The sequence below is a fragment of the Pholcus phalangioides genome, unplaced genomic scaffold (genome assembly GCF_987345545.1).
Source record: "Pholcus phalangioides strain wild (caught in Gottingen) unplaced genomic scaffold, Ppha-v1.0 ptg000020l_1, whole genome shotgun sequence".
NCBI lineage: Eukaryota > Metazoa > Arthropoda > Arachnida > Araneae > Pholcidae > Pholcus > Pholcus phalangioides.
Genome location: NW_028301613.1, coordinates 10,684,478 through 10,710,396, shown reverse-complemented (window position 1 = coordinate 10,710,396; position 25,919 = coordinate 10,684,478). Strand labels below are relative to the sequence as shown.

General features: G+C 36.6%; 1 protein-coding gene across 3 annotated transcripts in view; it reads right to left on the bottom strand.

Annotated features, from left to right (window-relative positions):
• mei-W68 (meiotic W68) overlaps positions 1-25,451 on the bottom strand; it is a 152,749-nt gene extending 127,298 nt beyond the window's left edge. For 2 of the 3 annotated variants that reach the window (XM_089248440.1, XM_089248441.1), the window contains exons 1-2: positions 24,277-24,561; positions 1,658-1,756 (exon numbers count right to left, since the gene is read on the bottom strand). In XM_089248440.1, coding sequence (XP_089104566.1) covers positions 1,658-1,756; positions 24,277-24,404 — 227 coding nt within the window. In that variant the 5' untranslated portion in view covers positions 24,405-24,561. Of the gene's footprint in view, positions 1-1,657; positions 1,757-24,276; positions 24,562-25,328 lie in introns of those variants that run through there. The other variant, XM_089248442.1, reaches the window with a different exon arrangement.
• Positions 25,452-25,919: the final 468 nt, after the last annotated feature.

Genomic DNA, 25,919 nt, shown 5'->3' with positions numbered 1-25,919 from the left:
CAATTCTCAAATTCACCACATTACAGTATATGCATGATGATGAGGCAAACAGCGATTCAAAGAAAACAGAAACTACACCATGAAAAAAGAATGATTCTGAGAAAAACATTTCAACTCAAAATTATGCATTATCAATGTAATACAATATATTACCATACAAATATAGATGACCAATTTCCTCTCTCGTTTTCTGCATTTTGGAGCGCTATTGACCCAAGATTTTTTTTATTTCACCGACCTTTAAGAAAAACTCTTCAAGAACCAGTTTTGTGTTTTAGCTTTTGTTTTTTGGGGCTCAAAACCTCAGAGCAGGCTTCCACATTTGACACTGTCTTTGCCAAAGGTGGACTGACTTTGACACTGTATAGGCTATCTGCCTAAACACAAGCTAGTAGCTCTTGTGAAGGCACCAGCAGATAACGTGGCATTTCTAGGTCTCCTATACATACGGTGGTAATTCTATAGGAGCTCAAGCTCTAAGTAAGGCACCCAAAGAAAAGGTGATACTTCTTGAATAGCTTGAATTACAGCCATTGGTTCAGTGGTTCATTGGTCTCTCCACAATAGGTTCCCATGCTTAATTTCTTCAAAAGGCAACTTAGTCAATGCTCTTGCGGGCCCTTCAGAACAGAGCGAGCATTTCATGAATGCCATATCCTCAGAGCTGAGGCATCCATGAAAGGTATTTCTGGGCGCTCTACCGAGAACAACCAATAGCAGGGGGAAAATTTACAGCAAGATGCAGGCAAGATTCTGTCCTTTAATAAACGTGGGAAAACACAGGCTGATCTGAACCTGCTTCCAGATGAAGAGCTTGAGAGCAATTTTCAAAAACGGTAATGAAAATCTCCACTTTCTTTTTTTCTTCTTCTCTAGTGCTAATCACTGTGAAACTGCAAGAGGTGCATGCATATATATAAATGGAGATTTATTTTTATTTTTCTCTCTCACCATTTTAGTCAATGAAGGTAGAAAATGAAAAATTCAATTTTTTTCATTAAGTTTTTTTAAAGATCAAAAGTCATTTAGGAGAATAGGCACCAATGCAGGTAAAATTTTGATTTGGGGACAATCACTTCCCACTCCCCCGGCTATGCCAATGGTCCAGTAGCTTGAAATTTTTTACTAATATGATATTCAATACTGTTCATTACTTCAACACTGTTATTTTAAAAAATCTTTTTTTACGTCTCCAAAATCTGAATTTTCAATAATTCAAACTAAAGATAACTTGAAGTTTTTCACTGATCACTGCATGTTAGAGTGATCAAGATTTGACTGCATTTCTTACATATTTCACATTATTCAAGTATTCTTCGAATTAACATTTAGAAAATTTGATTCAGAATGTTTTGAATAATTGCTTGGATGTGTCCTCATAAATTTCACTAAGAAGAAAAAAATAAAATGGTCAAGATAGGGGAGAGTGTACCATTTGGAACATATGCTATGTTCCAATTTCAAGGCGTTTAGAGGTCGCCTCACTGTGGTCTGATTGAGCTAAAATTTTACACAGCTATTTTTTTGTTGTTGATTTAAACAAGATGGGAAGCAAAACTTTTAGACAGTTGAAAAATAAGGTGGCCCTTATTTTTCAACTTACTTACATAGTAATGACATTCAACTTGGGTATAATGTATTAAATGGAACAGCTTACTTTGTATTTTTCCATCTTCTTCTGTTAGGTACGAGCAGACCAGTCATTGTGCTGTCATTGACACATTGTTCCAATATAGCTTGGATTTTCTCCAACAAGCTAGAAAATATTGATAAAAAAATATGATTCAGAAAAGCATAGATGATGTGCTGCTTCACTCACCAACAAGTTTGTTAATTCAATTTTCATAGACTACGAACATGATTGTTCTATCACGATAAGATTACCAGATTTTCAACCTACAAAATACAGCAGACATATTTGAAAGAAAATAAATCTTTAATGCAACTCGGGCACTCCAGCACCCCAAGCCACCATTTTTTTTTCTCAAAAAGTGTATGCTTTACAGAATGTTTCACAAATTTCGCACAGAAACTTTTGCAAAGACTCAAGCATCCCTATTGGCATTATAACAGTACAACCATTTTTAACATTGGTATCCCTATGGATTGTTTGGAGGACTTTTTTTTCTCTTGTTTTAGACTAATCTCTTTCACCATTCTACAAATTTGCAGCCTCAGATCTGTTTACACCTCACCTGCATAATTATGACAAAGAACCATCACATTTTACAAAACACTGAATTAATTAAACATAAAAATTAATTTTAAATAAAAACAAAAGGAATTGACAATAGTGAATATTTCAGTCAAGTTTTTTACTAATTTCTATGGCACACTTACCCACAGCCCACCTTCTCGCTCACACACACAAGGCCAAGACTGCCAGGTTAAGCTGAGAGAAATCTCATTTTTTGTTTTTTATTATAAATTTACACTCTCTACAGCAGACTCTCTCTTCCCCAGTAACACAACTATATTATTAGTATATTGGACCGGTATGATGGTGAAACGTCAAATGAACATAGATCATCCCAAATTCCTGCATGTCCGATATTAAATGTTATTGTAAAAATGCATTCACTCAATAACCACCAAAATAACTTTTTTTTCTTTCTAAAACTGTTTTATTCTTATTTTTACAGTTTTTTGCTTTGAAGGAGAGTAACTTATATTTTTAGTCTCATTTAAAATAATCCAAATTTTCACACATCATAACCTCAGAATTGCTATATATAATGGCAAAGAACGGTATTTGAAAATAACGTTCATTCCCGGCTTCCCTATTAGTAAGCGTCAACACTCGAAAAAGTAAAAAAAAGTGGGACTAAAAAGTAGGACAGCGGAGAGTAACCCTCTCAGACAACATAATCACACCATAATAATTTAAAAAAATCCCTTAAAATTTGTTTGTTTTTTTTAATTTTCATACCACTATTTCAGTGTTCTATACAATTGACTCTAGCCAAAGCAAAATGACAGAAATGATTTATTACAAAAACAATTTTTGGCCAAAACAGTGTACTAGCATCTACAGATAATTCTTTTCTGCCTCTTCTCACAATATATATATTTTTTTAGGGTGTCTTCCAAAGTGCAGAGTCTGCCAACTCTTTGACAATGCACTACAAACTATGAAGACATACATTTTTTTAAGAATGATGCTCCTTCGAGACCACTTTCAAAAGCACAGTGCAAAATGTGTGAATTACAAGATCTGATGTAAATAAGTCAAGGTGAACCAGATGGTTTTACTGCGTTGTTCACCCTTTTCTTTAACCGTTTAAAAGCCAAACTATGAACTAAGTCACTTATTGTTTTGAAATTTGAGATCCTTTTGCATGCCTATACATAGATCAAGTTTAAAATTTGAAGAAAAAGTTTTTTTCTTTGTTTTTCACGATGTTACATAAATGGAACATTGGCACTTGGGGAGAAGTGAAAGCAGAAACTGGTATCGCCTATATTCTAACGATTATTTATTTCTGGAGTACAGTTATCACACGAAATTTTATATTTTCTACTATAAATTCAAATTCGCGACACATACCAATTTTTTAAACATAAAAATGAGTGCAGAAAATTCAAATTTTTATAATGCCCGTGATAAAAGAAGAAAAACATATATTTGATGGACCTGTTTGTCACATTGGTAGCATTTATACATAGTGTTTTGTTTTGGCAAACCACACACCATCCTTGCGTCGCAGACACAATATAATGCCCATCAGATGACCTGACATATTTTTTTCAATTGACAACATGGACCTGGATGAATAATTAACCCCTCCTTAGATCGTAGAAGGTTCATTGTCCCTTCTCTCCGGAATTCCAAATGCAAAATAAGATCCGCTTCTTGCAACTCTGAATGAATTATCCAACGTGCTGTAATAGTCATATGACAAATCTTTTCCAATAGAATCCAGAGCTGAGGTTTTCATCGGATTCTAGAAAGAATTTTTTTTACCCGATGTAATAATTTTTTTTCGGATTGCTCAAAACTGTCTTGCTTTTTCTTGAAACTTGAGTGTTGCACTTACCTTTTACTCCTTTTTCCTGCAATACATCTTTTGAAGAACACGTTTCAGAAGTTTTCTAACAACCCATCCTCGTTGTTGCAAAATTACCTAGCATTTCACATACATCAGTTGAAGCTGTTGATACTAGATGATTTTCAACAATATCATCTTCATCCACGATGTTCCCATTTTCATTAGCACGTAATTGGAATATATCTACATCCTCTATTAGGAATCTGAAAGAGTTTCTAAATATCTTACAGCTTCTTCTAATGTGAGATATCTTTTTGATATAATTACACTCAGCTGAACACAACAAGACTATCTAAGATTGTGGAACTAGGTTTGATTTGTCTGCAGTTCGATAAAATATACATTTCTAAGAATGCAAGAATAAAAACATACATACTCAATACAAACAATCCACCCCAGAAAGCCCATTCCTGTGTCATATTACCCAGAATTAGCCCCTATACACATGTCAAATGATGACAACACCCTGGGGTTCGAACGGGAAAATCAAAGCAGCGCACTGCTCATTAGATATCCATAGAATCCCGCTCTCTTGAAAAGCCAATGTTCCATAAATGGAACATGCATTTTTGAACGCACATAGCTCTTTAACGTTTAACAGTACAAAAAAACTAATCCATTTACTTTGATTGATATATTAAGTTGTAGAAACACACAAAATAATTTTCAATTTACTTCAAAATTGAAATTTTGGCAAATTTTAATCGAAATGGGGAAAAAATGCCCAGAAAATGTAAAATTTCAAAATTCTGCCAAAAATGTTTATATCAACCTGAAGTTTCCTAATTTATTTCAAAAAATACTTCGAACTCTCCACTATACACGGTAAAAAACTTAAAATGTTTGAATCAATTTTTATCTGATATTTTTGTAAATAAAAACTGTTCGATTTATAGAACATTGGCCTTTAAACGGTTAAAGAGATTTGTTTACATTTAGTTCAACACCAATGCAATCAATTTTGACAAATAAAGCACTTTTATTTCTAGCTCTTTGCTGAGCATTGTAAATATTGTTTACGCCTCATTATGCTTTAAAAATAGAGAAGACAACTAAATGCTATTGGGTAGCATCAGAATCACAAAACTTAGAATAGGCCTATGTATCCAACGGATTTTTAATGCAAACTATTTTTTCACCTATACACAAAATGTGGACTATAATTTTGAATGATGAATGTTAATTACTGTCCTAGACCATGTAGTAAATACAAAATTATTTTTTTCCAACCAGACAGAAGTTTTTAATAACTACTCTACTTCTTGAACCGTCAAACTAAGCAAAAGAAAAATAAATAAACCAAATGGTCCACATACAGCCCCCCCCCCCCAAATGACTTTAAAAACGATACAATTTCTGCTTTGGTAGAATCATTAATTAAAATCTACTACATTTTTATTATTTGGCATTATATCGATGATTCCCTTCTCAATTAAAATCAATTAAACAAATTTTGTTGATAGAATTTGGCAAAAAAAAAGACAAAAACTTGAAAGTAGGACATTTTACCAAAAAGTAGTAAAAGTGGGAGCCCCGAGACTGCTATATTGAAATAGGGAAATGTATAACGTGCCCCACAAGCCGTCAATTATATATCATACTAGCTGATACCCGGCAACGTTGCCCGTCCCGTAAAAAATTTATATATGTATAGCTTATTATTTCTTAATCAAAAAAAATTCTGCATCAAGTAAGAAAAAATTAGTTTTATCTTTAAATATTTTAATTAAAAACTTGAGGCAATTGCGTGTGGATACACAATATTTTTTGTTTTCCCATCTGGTGTGTGGATGTACAAATTTTTGGGATTATGAACAGGCGACGAAAAGCTGTCCGTGAGAAATACAGGGCTCAAGTAGGTTGATACCTGTCACTGCTAATGACTGGCCTTGTGCTATGTTGATTGTCATGGCAAAAGTTAAACGAATCGGGAACTGTAACGGCTTTAACAGGGTTCATACAAAATTTTCAAAATGAAAAGGAAGGAGTTTTTAAGGACTTTTTAAGGAGTTTCAAGCAGTTTTTAAGGAGTCATGGCAAACTTCATAACTTACAAGTTTTACAGCAGAAAAAAGGGCGGGGCACATATGCAAATTTATTTTGAATTTGCAAACAAACTTTCTCTCTTCTCAAAAAATATAGATGTAGAAGTTTTGATTTGTTACACAGCATCATAAGAATTCATAAAATAATCAAGTATAACCTTCAAGCATTAGTCAAAAATATAACTCATAAGAGCATCACATAAATTATAAAAATTCTAAAAGTGATATTCATTCCCCCTCCAATTATTCAAAATAAAAACCACAGCTGACAAAGATTTTTCTTACAAAATTATTTATATTTGCAGCAACTCTAGGCACACACACACACTTACAACACAACTTCCTAGATAGTAAATTTCCCATAGATGGTAATAGACCTGAGTTGTGCTTGGTTTTAAAGAAAGAAAGTGCCCCCCCCCCCCCCGGAAATCACTCACTCAAACAATTTGGGAATGTGCCGCGGGCCGCTCAATTGAAGTAAGAATTTGCCACGAGCCACTTGAGGCAGGCCACATTTAGGCCATGTGTTGAGCACATATATGCTTTAAAATAAGGGGCTGTTCAAGTATTACGTCAGCAAATTTTCAGAAATTTTTGACTCACCCCTCTTGTCAGAAAAAGTCAGCAAAACTCTCCCCCTCCCACTGTCAGCGCTCTGCCCCCTTCCTCCTAACGCTTATTGGTGGAATCTGAATTGGGGGCTTCCCCCCAGATGATCAAAAATTTATTTTTTTAATCCACAAAATATTTTTTAAAAGAATTGTAAAAATATTTTTTACAATTTCGAAACAAAATATCTTTATATGTTATTATAATCAATTTTTGTTAATTTCAATGCTATTTGAAGGCTAAGAACCCAAAATTGCTCAAGAAATTCATTGCGACCCTACCTCTCTAAGCCCCTTGGTAACCCTTGACCCGCGGTAAACATTCGGCCTGTGCGGACCAAATGTGGCCTGTCCCTAAATCTATTTTTGTAACAATGAACCAAGTGACACATTTACAGATCGCTTAAGTGACTCCTGGCACAACTCCAGACCATTTAAGAGATCTGTGGCACATTAAGCGATCCCTTGAGTGACATGTGACAAAGTTTTAGAGCATTGGTCCTGCCACCAGTGTGGTTCTACATCACTCAAGTTATCCGCGGCACATTCCCAGATTACTTAAGTGATCTGCGGCATAATCACGGATCACTTTATATGACGCGCGGCACAGCTCCAGAGCATTTGGATCCGCTGTATTTGAAGATCACTAGAGTGGCTCTGTAGGGGACTCAATAGGGAGAATGTTAGTTCAGGTGCCCACAAACTAGTGAAAAGTTTTACTCGTTTTTCGCGCCCCAAGTAAGACGCCAGTAAGAATATTTCATAATTTTTATAAAGGGTGGTTGATGACGTAAGAATCATCCAACCCTCCCCCCCCCCACGTCATCAAGTCAGCAAATGGAAAATCCCCCATCCATGCTGACGTAATACTTGAATGACCCCTAACATAAAGATACCCGAAAGTTATTTTCTGAAGGTTAAAAAAAAGTGGGTTCAGCTATAGCGGCTGATCGGCTCGTCCTCCCCCCCCCCCTCCCTCCTGAAAACCAGACGTGGCTCGGGCTGTCACTTTTAAAAGCCAGGTTTTACTAGCAGGTTTTCTATGGCGCGCGCAACGTGAATCACCCAGCGCGACACGCCGTCTATTCATCAATATGAAAAGCAGTACGACTGTTTTCCTACAGAGCGCAATACGGCTCACGACAGCGCTTTACATCGAGTGAGATATTGGCTGTAAGCAAATGGGAAGGAGGGATAAAATAGGAATAGTAGGAGAGAATTGCAGTAAAAAAAAAAAGACGATTGCGGCGAAAGTAGGAAAATAGTAGGAAAAATAAGAAAGCTGCGAGGTCTGCACTCAGTATACTGCATAATATAGGAGGTTCGAGACATTCTTTCGCCGCATTAAGTAAAAACTTAAAAAAAACTTTCTCACCACTGGGCATGGGGAAATTTTCGGCTACTGGTTCAGCGGAGTGATGTCGTTCTATGGACGATCGATTTCCAAAGCTGACCATTTTGTGACATAGGCAGGAAAACACGTCAAAACTAGCGATTCGGTAAAAAAATCATATTTTTAGAAGCAAAAGCGTATAATCGTATAAATTTACTAAATACGACAAAATCGTAACGGTTGGCAGGCATGCACAACCATTGGATGTTTCAATCTCATCCCCTGCTTTCACATTTCCTATTACAAAGGGAGAGAGCGTTGTTTTTTTCTCTTTTCTTCCTCTTTATATTCGAGGGAAGCTTCCTCTTATTTTTCTAGGCAATGCTATTCATCACCATGGGGAATGCCTATTCTAAGAAAGATCATCCCTTCAGAGAAAAAAAAAAAAAAAAAAAGACTTTTTCAGGTGTGGCTGCAAAAAGTAAGGAGTTATAAGGGCCCTTCCAGAGGGAAATGAAAAGTTAGGAGTTTTTAAGGTGTTTGTAAGGATGTGCGAACCCTGTTTAAAGTGAATGGCATTTCTTCAGTGATAGTTCGGATAAGGGCCATTCAATTATTACGTAAGCAATTTTCAGCCAGTTTTGACCCCCTCCCTCCCCTGGTCAGCAAAACACTGACCCTCCCCCCCTTCCCCGTCAGCAAAATTTCATCAGCAGCTTAGAATATTTCATATCTTCAAAAAGGAGTGGTTGATGATGTAAGCAACATTCAAACCGCCCATTTCGGGCATTTGCCCAGCTCTGACGAACTTTTAAAGTAGCCTATGGTTCAATCCCAGTCCTGTTTGGTATATATGCAAAATCTGGCGACTATCGGCGTAAAACTGTAGATTTGTATAAAGAACAGACGTACATACAGACATACTTTCACATTTATATATAAGATAAATGCAATAATGTTTATTGCGATAGAAAAAAGTGATTGTTCGTACAACAAAATATTCACAATGAATTAAATAATCATTGATTAATAGCGTCACTATGCGACAGCGAGTTACCAAATTGTTGAATTATTGATGCCAAAGACAAACTATTACGATTATTTCACAGCACATGCACCTCGTATTCTTCTATGGACAGCACACATTCCTCCATGGAATTTCTAATGAGTTGGCACATGCCGGAATGTGCGTTCTGAGTGGATGCGTGACCCTCTACAGTACCAGTACATTCCCAGATTCTAAGTTTTGATATCCCAGGTTTGCAGGCAACAAAATGAAAGCAAAATAAATTTTTCTATTACAAATTCATTTAAATCAAGGCTGATGTTCAAGCTTAATACAATTTTCAGACATCATAACAGCATAAGGTCAGTCTCAAATCAATTGAATAGATTTCGTGAATAATTTCAAAGTATTTCACTGAATTCCGGAAATATACATCTCTACTTCACAAGCCTATTAAATGCACTCTAAACAGGTTTTTTTTTAAATCTGATGTTGAAATCAACGAACACTCCAAATACTGTCACAGAATATAGTTGTACAGTGCAAAAGTTATAACACTGTTAGGTTTTTAATCACAGCATCATCATCATCACTAGATCATGATTGTATCTCTGCAACAAGCTTAAACATGATTTTAGTGCATAATTAAAACATCCCGATGTGCCTTAGAACAAACTATTAAGTATTACGGTACATTAGATCAATTTCTTCCCCAATGACCAAATGCAGGAACTACAAGAAAAAGTAAATACGAGAAATGAATGCGAGAACAGTTTCAGCCACATGAGCAGCATATATACAACGTTAGAAGGCATCATCAAAATCATTTATATATTTCCACGATATTATAACATTTGAACAACACCACTACTTCAGGATGGCAACAATATTGGCACAGATCGCCGACAAGAAAACAAAAAGGTAAATATTATAATCAACAAACCTTAATCCCTTGGGGCCACAGAGGGCTGCATAAAGTGCAGAGGTGGATATTGCATCCCCCATTCAGTGTAAAATATTGTATCATTGGTGAGAGCCTAGAAGTGGATGCCCACCCCCCTCCTATTCCCAACAAGCCCCCAGTGATTTACCCCACCCTCATTCGAGGAGCCTGTACCAACTATGCTAGGGGCCTAGATGTAAAATGTGGTGACCATGGGATAGAGCCTTCGAGAACTATTGTATATACAGTAAACACAAATTCTGAAATATACATGGTATAGCATATTTAGGCTACATTCAATTTATTGTTGCAATGTATAATTTTACAAACTTCATTCAAGAATTCAACAAACTAAGAAAAAAGACCCCCACTCAAAAATGAGAAAAAGTAGGAAAACGCAGGACTAAAAAGTAGGGTGGGGGAGGGTAACCCCTCAGACAACATAATCATAGCATAATGGGAAAATATCCCTAAAAAATTTTTTTTGCAAAAAAAAAAAAATTATTTTTAAATTAACATTTTTTTTCATAGCACTATTTCAGTTTCCTATAAGATTGACTCAAGCCAAAGCAAAATGATAAATGACTTGGTTGCAAAACCAATTTTTGGCTAAAACAGTGTGCACTAGCAACCACAGATAATTCTTTGCTGTCAGTCCTCATATACAGTCAAACCTCGTTAATGAGTTGCTCTTGGGACGGAAAAAATATGATTTAGTAAGCGGAGTGACTCTTTAAACAGAGTAAGCCATAGCTGTGGCAATTCCTGCCCGAGGATAATTGGGACTTCCAAAAAGTGATCTGGTAAGCAGAGTGACATGTTAACCGGGTGACACACTAACAAGGTTTGACTGTATATTACATTGTTTTTTTGGAGTCTCCTTAAATGCAGAGCTTGTCAACTCTTTTTGACAATGCACAGCAAATTTTGAAGAGGTACGTTTTTTAAGAATGAAGCTCCTTCACGACCACTTTCAAAAGCACAGTGCAAAATGTGTAGATTACAAGATCCGATGTAAATAAGACAAGGTGAACCAGATAGTTTTACTGCGTTGTCCGTCATTTTTTAACGAGATTTGTCCACATTTTACTGTTCAATGCCAGTGTAATCATTTTTGACAAATCTTCTATTTCTAGCTCTTTGCTGAGCACATTATAAATATTGTTTATGTTTCCTCATGCCTTAAAAATACAGAAGACAACTGAATGCTATTGGGTAACATCAGAATCACCAAACCTAGAAAAGGCCTATGTATCCAACTGCTTTGTAATGCAAACTGTTGTTTAACCTATTTGCACCATAATTTTGAATGATGAATGTTACTGTCCAAGACCATGAAGTAATAAATACAAAATTATTTTTCCATCCAGACAGAAGTTTTTAATGACTATTTACTTGTTGAACACTCAAACTAAGCAAATGAAAAATTTATCAACCAAATGGTCCACATACACCCTCTCCCCCAAATAACCTTAAAAATGATACAATTTCTGCTTTGGCAGAATCATTAATTGCATTCTCCAACATTTGTAATATTTGGCAATTATCAATGATTTCCTGCTCAATTAAAATCAATTAAACAAATTTTGTCGATAGGATTTGGTGGAAAAGTAGGACAAAAACTAGAAAGTAAGACAAAACCAAGAAAGTAAGACAAAAGTAGGACATTTTACCAAAAAGTAGGAAAAGTAAAAAAAGTACGACAAGTGGAAGCCCTGAAGAAAGTAAATAATTATGTTAAAAATATATTAGGCCTTGGAAATATGCCCCGTTTGCATGTGCAAGAAAGGTGAACTGCGAGTCCCCATACAGGGAAGGCTGACAAGGCTCCAGCCGAAGAGCCCCAGATTTAACATACAGAAGGCAAGTGTGAAATCTTGGCTAAGGGGTACCCAGTTCTCCACTGGGTCCTCGCCAAAGATTTCTGTCTCCAGGATATGGGTGGAGAGGCATGTCTTTACTTAATGATGTTGAAAAATATTTATCTATATACTAGGGGGGCAAAGCCCCCCTGACGCCTACGGCATCCAACCCCCTCCCACCACCTCCTCATCACATCTTCTTTAATTATAAATCAAAATATTCCTCAGGCACTGCAAATGCCTGCGAAATAGTTATTCATTGCCAGTTTTTCATTCTTATTTCGATAAAAAATGCACTGCCATCATAAATATAACAGAATACTTGATGCACCACAATACATACGTGATACACCACGATAGGCAATACAGCACAATAAGTAATGCACCACTATATGCAATACACCACCATATCAGCAATACATGAAATTAAGTAGTGATTCACTGCATACCGTGTATCACAACACGCAAAGCACCACTATCGGCAATAAAGCACAATACTCAATCCACCACTATATGCAGTGCACCACAATACAGCACAAAAGGCAATGCACTACCATCGGCCAGGGTTGGGGTTTTGGACGTCCGAAACTGGTTTTGGACAGGACATACGGGATAAACTGTCCAAAACTGTCTAAAACTGTCCAAAAGTGTCTGAAACTGTCTAAAACATCCAAGTTTCAAAATGTTATGTGGAAACCTTTTGGATTTTTTGGTTTTTTTTCATGATACTAACATATTACAAAAAATACTAGCAGAAAATAAAACTAAATCAAAAATATTTCAAAAAGGTGTCATTTGTTTTTTTTCCTAAGTAAACTTTCACCAAATTGATGGTTTTAAGTTGGAAATCTGATAGTAAATTAATATCACGTATATAACTGTTTAAATATAAACACTGTTTTCAGTTTTTTAGTTTGTCATAAATGTTATTTCTACTCCACATCTTATTTTTCATGTATGATTATGAAGCAAGTACTGTATTTAGTACAGTGATTGTCCAAAACCGTGCCGAATCTCTCCAAACACTTTTCTTTAAAAAATATACACTATCTACCAATAAGTATTTGGACACCTATGCAAATGACGATATCTGCGGTCCTGAGATACGTCACGCCCTCCGTCGGTATATATCGTGTAGGCATTAGTCGGCAATTAGTCGCATGCAAGATGTCGCGCAGTTCGGAGCTCTCTGATTTCGAGAAAGGTATAATTATCGGGTATCACAAAAATGACAGATCCTTAAGGGACATATCTAGCCAGCTGAAGTACCCAAAATCTACAGTGGCCTATGTGATTAAGAAGTGGAAGGTGAACTGTGATTGTCGGCATTTGCCCCGAGTCGGCAGACGAACGAAACTGGGAGATAGAGACCGACGGGTGCTATCCAGAGAAATTCGGAAGAACCGCATCCAACCGATGGCCCTCATCCGCGAGGAGTTTCAACAGGCATCCAGGAGTATTGTTTCAATGAATACCATCCGTAAGGAAGCACATCTGATTGGTTTTCATGGTCGTGCTGTTGCCCATAAGCCTTTGATCACAAAGTCCAACCACGTTGCTCGGTTAATGTGGTGCAAAGCACATCGAAATTGGACCGTAGATCAGTGGAAACGGGTTCTCTGGAGCGATGAATCAAGGTTCACCCTCTACCGCTTGGATGACAGGGTCTGGGTCTGGCGTCTGCCTGGAGAACGTCTCCTGCCAGAATGCATTGTGCCAACAGTCAAGTTCGGCGGAGGTGGAATTATGGTCTGGGTGTGTTTCTCCTGGTATGGACTGGGACCCTTGGTCCCCCATTCATGGTAAGCTCAACGCCGATGCCTATTGCACTATTTTGGATGACAATGTGCTTCCTACGTTGTGGCAGTTTTACGGGGTGGACCCCTGTTACTTCCAGGACGACAATGCCAGCTGTCATACTGCGAGGTTAACCAAGGCTTGGTATGGTGCCAATGGGGTTCATCGAATGGACTGGCCTGCTCAGAGCCCAGACCTGAACCCTATCGAGAACCTCTGAGACGAGTTGGATCGCCGAATTAAGGGACGCCCTACCCATCCAAAATCGGTGAAGGAACTGACATGTTTTCTCCAAGCCGAGTGGAAGAAAATACCACTAGCCGTCACACAAGGACTTATAGAAAGTATGCCCCGGAGGGTTTACGCTGTAATTGCCTCTCGTGGAGGCTCTACCAACTATTGATTTTGAATAAAGTTAGTTTTTCTTTTCTATCACAGGTGTCCAAATACTTATTGGTAAATAGTGTATTATATTAAAGGTACCAAATACGCATAGTCACAGTTATAATCATTGCATTATTGTGAAACTCAACATAAATATTATTTTTTATTACATAGCAATATAATGATGTGAATATATATCAATGGTGTAGTGTTTATTTGATGCAAATTGTTCTGTTTTGACTTTTCAAACTTTTTTTTTTAATTTTAAATAGATCTTTCTATTTTAAATTCTCAATTTTTAAAAACTAATTATAAATAAAGGAAAATATATCTGAAGAAAATGAGGCCACTATGTAGCACCTACTCATGACTAACAAAACACAATTTCACAAACACTCATTACGCCTATATGATGATAAAAGACTTCAAGACCCAAAGTTTTTGATAAATTTAAATTGCTGCAGTTATGAGGCTAGTAGCTAATATTTTACCAAATAAATTCAAGCTATATTTACAATTCTATCATTCAATACAATACAATTGTACAATTCATATAATTACAATTCTATCATTCAATACGAAAAACACTGGAAGAAGGCTTATCAAAAGACTGTCTTTAACACATTGTTTTTTTTATTTTCATGTCGCCCAAGTTATGCATCAATTGAAAGAATATTTTCAAATTTTGTTATCTTAGAAATTGTAACAAGCTACTCGCTAACTTGTTACATTAATTTGTAGTTAAATTTTAATGAAGCCTTTTAGAATATAATTTTATTTACGATGCCAGACAGTCTGGGAACTGGGTTGGACTTTTATTCAGATATCGTGTATAGAAATAGGTGAGGCACCTATATGCACAGGTGTTACCTCCAACGCCTTTTGCAGATTCTCAGAATTGACCCTGCAGTGGTACCTTGAGAAGGAGTGGCAGATGGATTTATCATTGGTATGTAGACATCGGGGCAGCAGCGAGATTCCAGTAAGGGATTCTAGTCTGGGACCCAAAGGGGAGGGGGTGTGACGTTTAGGAGACGGAACCAATGAGAGGGAAACAGGAGGAAATTGGACGAGAGAAGGTGGACGAAGAAAGAGACAGAACGAACTAGGTCTTGATGAGAGGTGGTTGTCCGGGGGTTTTGGAGGAAAGTGGAAGGAGCGGAAGATGACGAAAGTCTGGGGTAAGTCTTGACCTATTGCTTTCTCCATTCCTCTCTCGCTCAAGGAGTAGTAGCATAAAACATATGTACTGATTTATAAGTATGTAATTTAAATACATCCTCATATATACATTATTTGTTATAGCTGTAAATAAATAATAATTTACTCCGACCTGAGGACAAGGGTTGAATAATTGAGTGGTATTAATTGGTATCTCGAGTATCAGCCCCAGACGCTGAGAGCAGCTCTGGGACAGAATCATTTTAGCACAGATAGGGCAGCTAAATTAGTTATGTGTTATATCGAATGTTAAAAGGTGCAGCTGCGCTTGATTATTAGTGCTTGATTATTACGTAACTTTAATTTCATTCTGTAGTCATATCTATTGTTTTTTTTCTGATTTCCATGCAACAACTTTTTATCCCATTCTTGTATCTTTCATGTTTTCATAAATATAATATCTAACCTCAAGACAGTTCAGTTTCAATTGTTTGATAACCTGATATCAGTCATATAACCCTTTGCACATACTGTTTTGAATTTCAAAATTTTATATTTAATGTAATTTCAATATTATAATGTAATTTCAATATTATAATGTAATTTCAATATTATAATGTCATTTCAATATTATAATATAATTTGTATAATATAAAGTTTATTATTTGATTATAGAAGCTACCTCTTCATCAAATTGCAAAGTTTTTCACTTAGTTATAAATATGAGATTTTGGACAGATTAGGACAGTTTTGGACAGTACGATTTTATATTTTACCGTACTATCCAAAATCTTGCCAACTCTGGTAAATATTGTTTATGCCTATTACAAATACAAATATAAAGGCCATAACAGGCAAAATGCCCAAAGAAGTGGCTGAAAAGAGATGCCCAGAAAAATATGGATGTCACATATCTAAACAGCCCCAAAGCAGAATGTCTTGGATTGTTCTGCAAGGAGCTCTCAACTGACTGGAAATGTTCTGCAGTAAAAATTTCCATAAGAGTGTTTTCTACTCTTTTCTAAAAATTCTTCCAGATTGTTCTGCAGCAGCACTGATTGTTCTGGGATGGACGCTGCAGAATTTGGCACATTCTGCTTTGGGGCTGAACAGCAACTTGATAACAGACCAATTATTTTGAAAAACAATAATTATAACAACACAGCTACACTGCCCATAAAAAAATTATGGTTGTCTTGTCTAAGTACAGATAGCTTCTCAATTTATCCCAATATGTTTATTGTATTTCTATTTGAGCATGTCAATTGTGGAAAAACTCGTGACCCCTGAAAATAAGCTATTCTATTTATTCACACCACCATTAGCAGGAAATTCCCTGTGACACCATAACCCAGAATTATCCCTTACCAATCGATACTGGCATTCTCTTGTTGAAGCAGTTGATTGATGGTGTATAAATAACATGTTCTATCCCATCCATCCATCCTGTTGAAAATTTTGAACACTTTAATTATATCCCTGTGGCATCTGCGCTATTAAAAAGAGATTTTACAACAGTTTCAAGAGAAAGGCTGATCTCTACACCATGCTGCTATCCAATGCCTGTAAAGGAGTTTGATGCTAAATGGAAGAAAAATATACAGGAAAACAGTACGGAATAATGAAAGAAAAAATCATAAGATTTAAAATCTTATAATTTAAGATTTCAAACCTTAAATTAAAAAAATTTAAAGTTTGTCTCAATCAGATCTATAGACATGTATTCATTTTGTTTGTTTCTGTTAGCAATTAGATGAAACTTTGACCTTGTGGGTTTTTGCCTGAACTAAGTATTCTTTCAGCCTTTGTGTGTAGGTGCACAAACACAAAGATAAGAAAACAAATCTTTCCTCCAGTCACAAGCAATTGCAAAAGGAAAAATATTACACCCCATTTCTCTCTAATGATATTATGTGCGTGAGGTGAAGAAATTTTTTTCACTCGCTCCAAGTGTTTGAAGACATTTTTTTTCATTTCTTTTTAGGTGCCACTGGCTGAAAGTGCATGTTAATATGATCAAAAAAGTGATTTAAGACCCTAGGTTACGTTTCAGTTTTTTTTGTCTTGATGGAAATTATATGTCTGGAGTAGTCTATCAACCTGCTCATTTTGGCAAGGAAGTTCTGGAACATTCTATGAAAACAATTTATCAATACTTATACACTATCTACCAATTCACGCCTTAAAAATACAGAAGACAACTGAATGCTATTGGGTAGCATCAGAATCACCAAACTTAGAATAGGCCTATGTATCCAACTGCTTTGTAATGCAAACTGTTGTTTCACCTATTTGCACCATAATTTTGAATGATGAATGCTAGTTACTGTCCAAGACCATGAAGAGTAATAAATACAAAATTATTTTTTTTTCAACCAGCAGAAGTTTTTAATGACTACTATACTTATTGAACCCTCAAACTAAGCAAATGAACAACTAATAAATCAAATGGTCCACATACACCCCATCCTCAAATAACCTTTAAAGCGATACAATTTCTACTTTGGCAGAATCATTAATTGTAATCTCCAACATTTGTAATATTTGGCAGTATATCAAGGATTCCCTGCTCTAATTAAAATCAATTACATAAATTTTATTGATAGGATTTGTGGTAAAAAGTAGGACGAAACCGAGCAAGTATGACATTTTACTGAAAAGTAGGACGAGTGGGAGCCCTGCAAATGGGTGCTTGTTGCACACCTCTAGCCAGTTTAATTTCTGACCTCACAGCAAAAAATCATGTCTCTTGATTAAAATTCTTGTGCTGAAATGGGTATTCTACTACCTCTTTAATATTTGGTCTAACTTTTTGAAACACCCTGTATTGTTTTCAAATAAAAAAAAACCATTCAGAAAGTGACAAAAAATTCATAAAATGAAAAATAATTTACACTCTTTGTTTCTCTCTCCAACCCTTTGCATATACTGTTTTGAATTTCAAAATTTCATTATATTTAATGTAATTAATAATATAATATAATTTATATAATATAAAGTTTAATTGATTATAGAAGTTACCTCTTTATCAAATTACAAAGTTTTTCACTTATATTTAGAAATAGGAGGTTTTGGACAGTTTAGGACAGTTTTGGACAGTACGGTAAAAAACACGGTATTTACCGTAATGTCCAAAACCTTGCCAACCCTGCCATCGGCAATGCAGCAATAAGCAATGCACCAACATCAGCAATACAGTCAATAAGCAATGCACCAACATCAGCAATACAGTCAATAAGCAATGCACCAACATCAGCAATACAGTCAATAAGCAATGCACCAACATCAGCAATACAGTCAATAAGCAATGCACCAACATCAGCAATACAGTCAATAAGCAATGCACCAACATCAGCAATACAGTCAATAAGCAATGCACCAACATCAGCAATACAGTCAATAAGCAATGCACCAACATCAGCAATACTGCAAAATATGTGGTGTACCATGATAAGGAATGTACCACAATACGTGATGCATCGCAATAGGCAAAGTACCATAATATGTACCACAATACACTGTGAGCACTGCATTACAATAAGCAATACAGCACAATATGCAATGCACCACAGTACGCAATGTATCCCATTGAACAAAACACAATAATATGCAATGCACCCTAATACGCAATAAGCACTGCGTTGCAATAAGCAATACAGCACGCGATGCACTACAATATGGAATGCCCCACTATGCAGTACGCCGCAATAAGCAATACACCCCCAATATGCAATAAGCACTCATTAAAATAAGCAATACAGCACATGATGCACTACAATACGCAATGCATTACAATCAGTAATGCACCCACCATTTACAGTGCACCACAATACGCAATGCATTACAATCAGTAATGCACCCACCATTTACAGTGCACCATAATACGCAATGCATTACAATCAATAATGCACCCACCATTTGCAGTGCACCACAATAAGCAATACAGTATAATATGCAATCCACCACAATACGCAAACGCGGTGTATTGCATCAAGTAAAGCAGAATAATACGCAATGTGCCTCAATACGCAATAAGAACTGCATTACAATAAGAAATACAGCGCGTTATGCACTACAGTACGCAATGCATAACAATACAAATCAACAACCAGCAAAATCAGCAATGCACTGCAATCAGCGAAACATCGCAATAAGCAATTTACCACAATACGCAATACAGACTGCATCGGACTGCATTATAATAAGCAATACAGCATGCGATGCACTAAACTCAGCATTGTATTGGCAGTGCACCACAATAAGTAATACAGCACAATAGCAATAACCACTGCATTAGATTAAGCAATACAGCACAATAGCAATAGTCACTGCATCAGATTAAGCAATACAGCACAATAGCAATAATCACTGCATCAGATTAAGCAATACAGCACAATAGCAATGCACCATATTGTAGTGCACCACAATACGCAATGCAACACAATCACGGATGCACCACAATACGTAATGTACCATGCAATGCGCACACTGCATTGATGCATAAGAATACACAATACACACCATAATAAGCAATAAAGCTCAATACGCAATAAAGCATTATACATCGCAATAAGCACCACAATACGCCATAACCACTGAAACATAATAAGCAAGCGATACACTATAATCAGCGATGCACGACTGTTTGCAGTACACCACAATAAGCAATGCGCCACAATACACAATAAGCACTGCATTGCAATGAGATAGACAGTACGTGATACACTATAATGCATAACAATTAGCAACGCACCACAGTACATATAACTATATGCAATACAGTACAATACGTGATGCATCACATAAGCAAAGCACCATAATAAGCAATGCATTAGAATAAGCAATACAGCACACGATGCATTAGAATAAGCAATACAGCACGCGATGCATTACAATACGCAATGCACCACTATTTACAGTGCCCTGCAATACAGTATAAAACGTAATGCGCCACAATACGCGATGTATCGCAATAAGCGAAGCACCATAATATATGCAAAAAGTATTGTATTACGGTAAGCAATATATCACGCGATGTGTTGCAATGTGCAATGCACCACAATAAGCAATACAGCATAATACGCAATGCTACACCATCGGCGATTCGGTGCAATAAGCAATACACCATTTTAAGTAATGCAGCACCATCTGCAATACAGCACAGTGCTTATTGCACCACCATCTGCAATACAGCATAATAAGCAATGCGCCACCACAGGCAATACAGCACAATAACAAATACACCACCACCGTAGGCAATACAGCACAATAACAAATACACCACCACCGTAGGCAATACAGCTCAATAATTAGTGCACCACCATATTCAAAGCACCGCTATAAGCAATGCACCACTATATTCTATTCTAAAGTCTATTTGGTTCAGTGGTTAGCACACTATCCTGAGAGAGCGGAATAGTTTATCGGTTGTCATGGGTTCGAATCCCGATAGGGCATTGAAAAAGTTTTGCCGCTGTGGTGGTCGAGTGGTTATAGTGCCGGACTCGTGATGCGAGGATCCGGGTTCGAACCCCACAGTGGTGGTCGGCTGAAGTTGGTTTTCTGTGGTTCCCAACTTCAAGGCACAAATGCGAGCCGATCTCCCCATTAAAAAGTCTTGCCACAGAGAGCAACAGTCCTACAACTGTAAATCATTCAACCATAACACTTCACTCATAGTTAGAAAAACTGGGGGCAGATGACAGCACTACACATAACAAGCATTACACAGAAACAAACTTTACTTCAGGTTGCACTACACGTACACGCACATTCCCGCATGTACCGATTCGTTCGGGGTTCGTTGGGGGGTTCCGCGGGGGGGGGGGGGGCATGTGTGGTGTAGCAGTAGTAGGTAGGACCTCCAAAAAATGGCTCGGGGATACATGATGTTCTTAAGTCAGCCACCTCGTTGGGCAATTTGCCTGTTGTGGCGTTGTATTTGTATTTGTATATTCAGTACACCACATTAAGCACAATACGCAATACACCAGAATAAGCAAAACAACACAATGTGTAATTTACTCCCATCGGCAATACGGCACAATAACAAATACACCACCACCGTAGGCAATACAGCACAATAAGCAATGGACCACAATACGAAATGAACCACAATACACCATAAGCACTGCATTAGAATAAGCAATACGTGATTCACTAAAATACGTAATGCATAACAATGCGCAATTGGCCAATATTTACAGTGCACCACAATAAGCAATGCAGCACAATACCCCATGCACCGCAATACCGCGTAATATGCGATGCATCGCACTAAACAAAGCACCATAATACGCAATGAGTCACAATAACCCATAAGCACTGCATTACAATAAGCAATGCAGCACTCAGTGCACTACAACACCTAAAGCATCCCAATCAGTAATATTATGCACCACAAATAAGCAATGCAGCATAGTATGCGATGCATCGCAATAAGCAAAGCACTATAGTACGCAATACACCACAATACGTATTAAACGCGGCATTACAATGCGATGCACTACAATATGGAATGCACCGCAATCAGTAATGCACCATTATTTTTGCAGTGCCACAATAAGCAATGCAGCACAATGCGCAATGAGAAGCAAGTATTCATTCTCGACTCAAATTGAAACCTGTCAATTTCCCCATAAAGAGATCTGTCCAATGCCCCTGGGTACCCGGACCCTGTGTGTTGGGAGCACTGGTGATGCATACATACCTCTGGGTACATGCACAAAACTTGATCCCTATAGGTTAAGCGGTTCCCGATGTGTTCAGGAGTTAAATGAAAACTCGACCCAAAATCGTAACAGACTTCCGTAACACAAAAACGTAACCGATTTCCGTCACTCAATTCTGTAACATAAAATAGTCACTAATTTCAGTTGCTTAGAAACAGGCCTTTTTCGAGACTTTTTGAAGATACCCCTCTTCAGAGTAATGCTGTAGAGATCGTTCGTATTATTGCTAAAAAGCATGTTTCAACCCAGAGAGCCAAATGACCTGTATAATAGAGCTGGAAAGAGAGAAGTTCATACGGAGCAACGTGGCTGACATGGCAAGAGGCAGCTCTCTTGTATATTCTCGATGTATCATTACCCTTTTTTGTCTTCGTCGTAGTAATTTGTAAACAAATATTTAATTATGCTACATCATCAACCCCCCTTCTCTCTACCGCGACATGCCAAAGAATAAAGTCTCACAAGTTTTTATAACACCCATGACCCCCCACACCCTGTCGCAAGAACCCCTAGGCTGGGATCTTTGGCAGGCCCTCAAACCAACCTTTCAAGAGCCCTTCTATAGTGAACATGTAGCGTGAAAAAAAAGACAAGAATTGTCCCAGGCCCCTGGGTTAGAGCCCTGTTATTCCCAACTCTTCAGAATGCCACAATAACGACAGAATACTTTATATCAATTTCTTTTACAGATATATATCTTTCTATTTAAATTAGGTAGAGATGTAAAGTTGTCAAGAATAATCTTTAGGAGAATATTCTCTGGAAGGACTACGTTTATAAATTACTGGGGGAATATTATTGAAACTTGAATATTATTAATAACTTGAGAATTATTCTCAAGTTATTAATAATAGTCCTTCCAGACTCGAATATTCTCCTCGATACGAATATTCTCCAGTTATATAAATCCTCCCATAGAATATCCCATAAGACTATTCTCTAGTAATTTCAAAAGTAGTTCTTCAAGAGAATATTCTATGTCACCGATTCTTTTCCCATCAAGAAAATGGGAATATTAAAGTTTGTAACCCACAATATTAAAGTTTGTAAGCAAGAAAATAAAACCAACATGGCTGAATTGCACAACTTACAAAGAAATATGAGTGATACAGAATTTAAGTGTATATACATTGAAGAAAACAAATCTATCTTATTAGAATGAAGGTGATTGTATAATAACAGCTTCTGTTGTCAATCAACTTCGATTTAATTTTTTTGGTTGTGAACTTATATCTGAAAATTTATTTAATTTTGAAATAATTTTTCAATTAAATTTAATCTTGAGGTTTTCAAAATATTCATAACCAAACTTTTAAAACCTATCATCACATGACCAAGAGCTGAGAATATTCTTAAACGTTGTTATTCTTCGTCGTCATTGGGGAGGGGGTTATTATGCCGAAAATCGCTTTGTTTTAAATATCAGGCAATGAAAAAAAAAATATTTCATAATATAAACAAAATTAGTAAAAAAAATTCCATTATTTAAAAGAAATGAATATTCTTGATTACTCCCCAATTTTTACATCCAGGAGAATATTCTCACCTCACATCACTAAAATTAGGGGATATCAACTGTTTGAACTAGTTTGATATGCACTGCTTACAAACTTTGTAAAACAGTGAGAAAATCTTTTATCTTAGGAAAATTCTTTTATAATGAATGAATACAATCTCACATTTGAGGAAAGACTCAAGTGTTCCATAATAATAATGAAGAGGCGGGTAAAATCAGAACCAATAGAAATAAAGAATGCGGAGCGATATCAAAAATTGGAACAGTGGTTTATTTACATCGGGAACCAAGTTATCTCGAATGGACTTTAATATTGTGTCTGATTTTTCAGTACTGCCATCTATATTTCTGAAGTGAAGTGATTGAATATGTGTACCATTTGTAGTCTGGTTGCTCTCTGTGACGAGACTTTTTTAAGGGAGATTGGCTCATGAATGTGAGCCAATCTCCCTTAAAAAAGTCAAAGTTGGGAACCACAGAAAACCAACTTCAGCGAACCACCACTGTAGCGGATTGGAACCCGGGACCAAGCGAAAATGGAACTGGTATTCTAGGAGGGAGAAGCAAACTGATTGCAAGTTCGTACTCTTTACTAAACTATTTACTTACTTTACTAAAATTCCAATAAAAATCAGTCTTCTCACATTTCGAGGCGGAGGGGACAGAAGGACCCGACAATCGCCCACTTTCCTCATAGGCGGACTTTGACTTGGAAGTCTGGGGGGGGGGGGGCAGGATGATGATATCAGCTCATATATACATTAGTTCAGTCGACTCCACCTTTGTCGCTGATTTCGCCCATGCTTTTCCTCCTCCCATATATGGCCTTACCTGCACTTACCATTTTCGGTGGGAGTCTTCGCTGTACTCGTTTTTCTCTGAAGAGAAAGTGGCACCAAAAATTCCATCTCTAGACAACGCTATAGTTTGTTTTAATTGATCGATTTTACTCCATGATGCACTTGCCATGTTTCATATTCGTCCGTTTCTCATTCCTGCGGTTTTGAAGATGACATTTGCACTGTGTCCTTCCGATATAGTGTTTGTTTTTCGCGGGTTATTGTTCCTTCCACGGCTGACGACAAACTTCCCGATGACTTACAATACAATAATAATTATACAGGGCTCCCGGCTACTATGACCATCCCCTGATCATTAAAAAAAAAAATTGACAGACAAAGGGAGAAAGGAAATGCCAAGGTCATAACAAAACTTAGAGGTAACAAAAGCAAAAACAACATCTAGAAAATACAAATACAAATACAACGCCACAACAGGCAAAATGCCCAACGAGGTGGCTGATAAAAAGATGCCCATAAAAATATGGTTGTCATATGTTTCAAAAATACAGCAACCCAATTAAAAATGCAATTAACACAAATTACAAACAATATATACACATGATAAAATATTATACAATGCCCATAAAGAATACTTATGGTTGTCTTATTCTAAGAATGGATAGCTTCTCGATTTACCCCAACATGTTTATCGTATTTCTTTTTAAACTAGAACTTTTAAAATTAGAATAAAGAAATAAAAGAATATTAATCATACATTAACAGTCAATAACAATTAATTAAATAAAAATAATAATAATAATTACTTATAATAAATGACAACAACAAAAGTATTAAGAATCATAGAACAGATAATGACAACAATAAAAGTATTTACGGCCGTATTCACCAACACAGTTTCAACTGCAATCGATCAGCGATCGACACGGATTGGTTAAAATCCTTAATTTAACCAATCCGTTTCGATCTTCAATCCTTCCACCTGCGATTTCAGTTGAAACTGTGTTGGTGAATACGGCCGTTAATGAATCAAAGCCAAAAATAGTAATACTGAAAAAAAATATATATATATATAACAGACAAAGGTAATTACAATGACTAAAGCAAAAGCACAAAGCAGAAACACAAAACATCTGGGTTGGGAAAAAAAAGATATCTGTAAATAAAAAAGAAAATGTGACATATGACTCATATGATATGAGGGGTTTTACAGAAATAGGACTATTCAGGATGAGCCGTTAAAACCCAAAACGGCTCCGTGATATGATTGGCTGCCGATGATGTCACAAAAATGAATGGGTTACCGGCTGCGAGGGATTTGGTGAAGAAAGTGGCAGTACATGGTTGGCGTCGAAATTTCATTTTGTTTATGCTTTCCTTCTTCGCTGATCGTACCGCCATTTTTCCCTCACGCTTTGCGCTTGCTTTTTCTCGGCTTTTTAATTCGTAATTGTCATTCCATGACGAAAATAAACGGCCAACAAACAATATATTCTACTTTCGACTACTGTTGATGCGTTCAGAATGTGAAAGCACTCGGCTCGACATTCTTCGCAATCATCTGATTGAAAAGCTATTGACATGAAATTGAATGCGAGGAGCATGTATTCTCATCGATCCTGGGTGAGTTGATTCGTTTGTTAAAATTATTCGTAGTCGAACTTCGATTTAACGAATTGTGTAA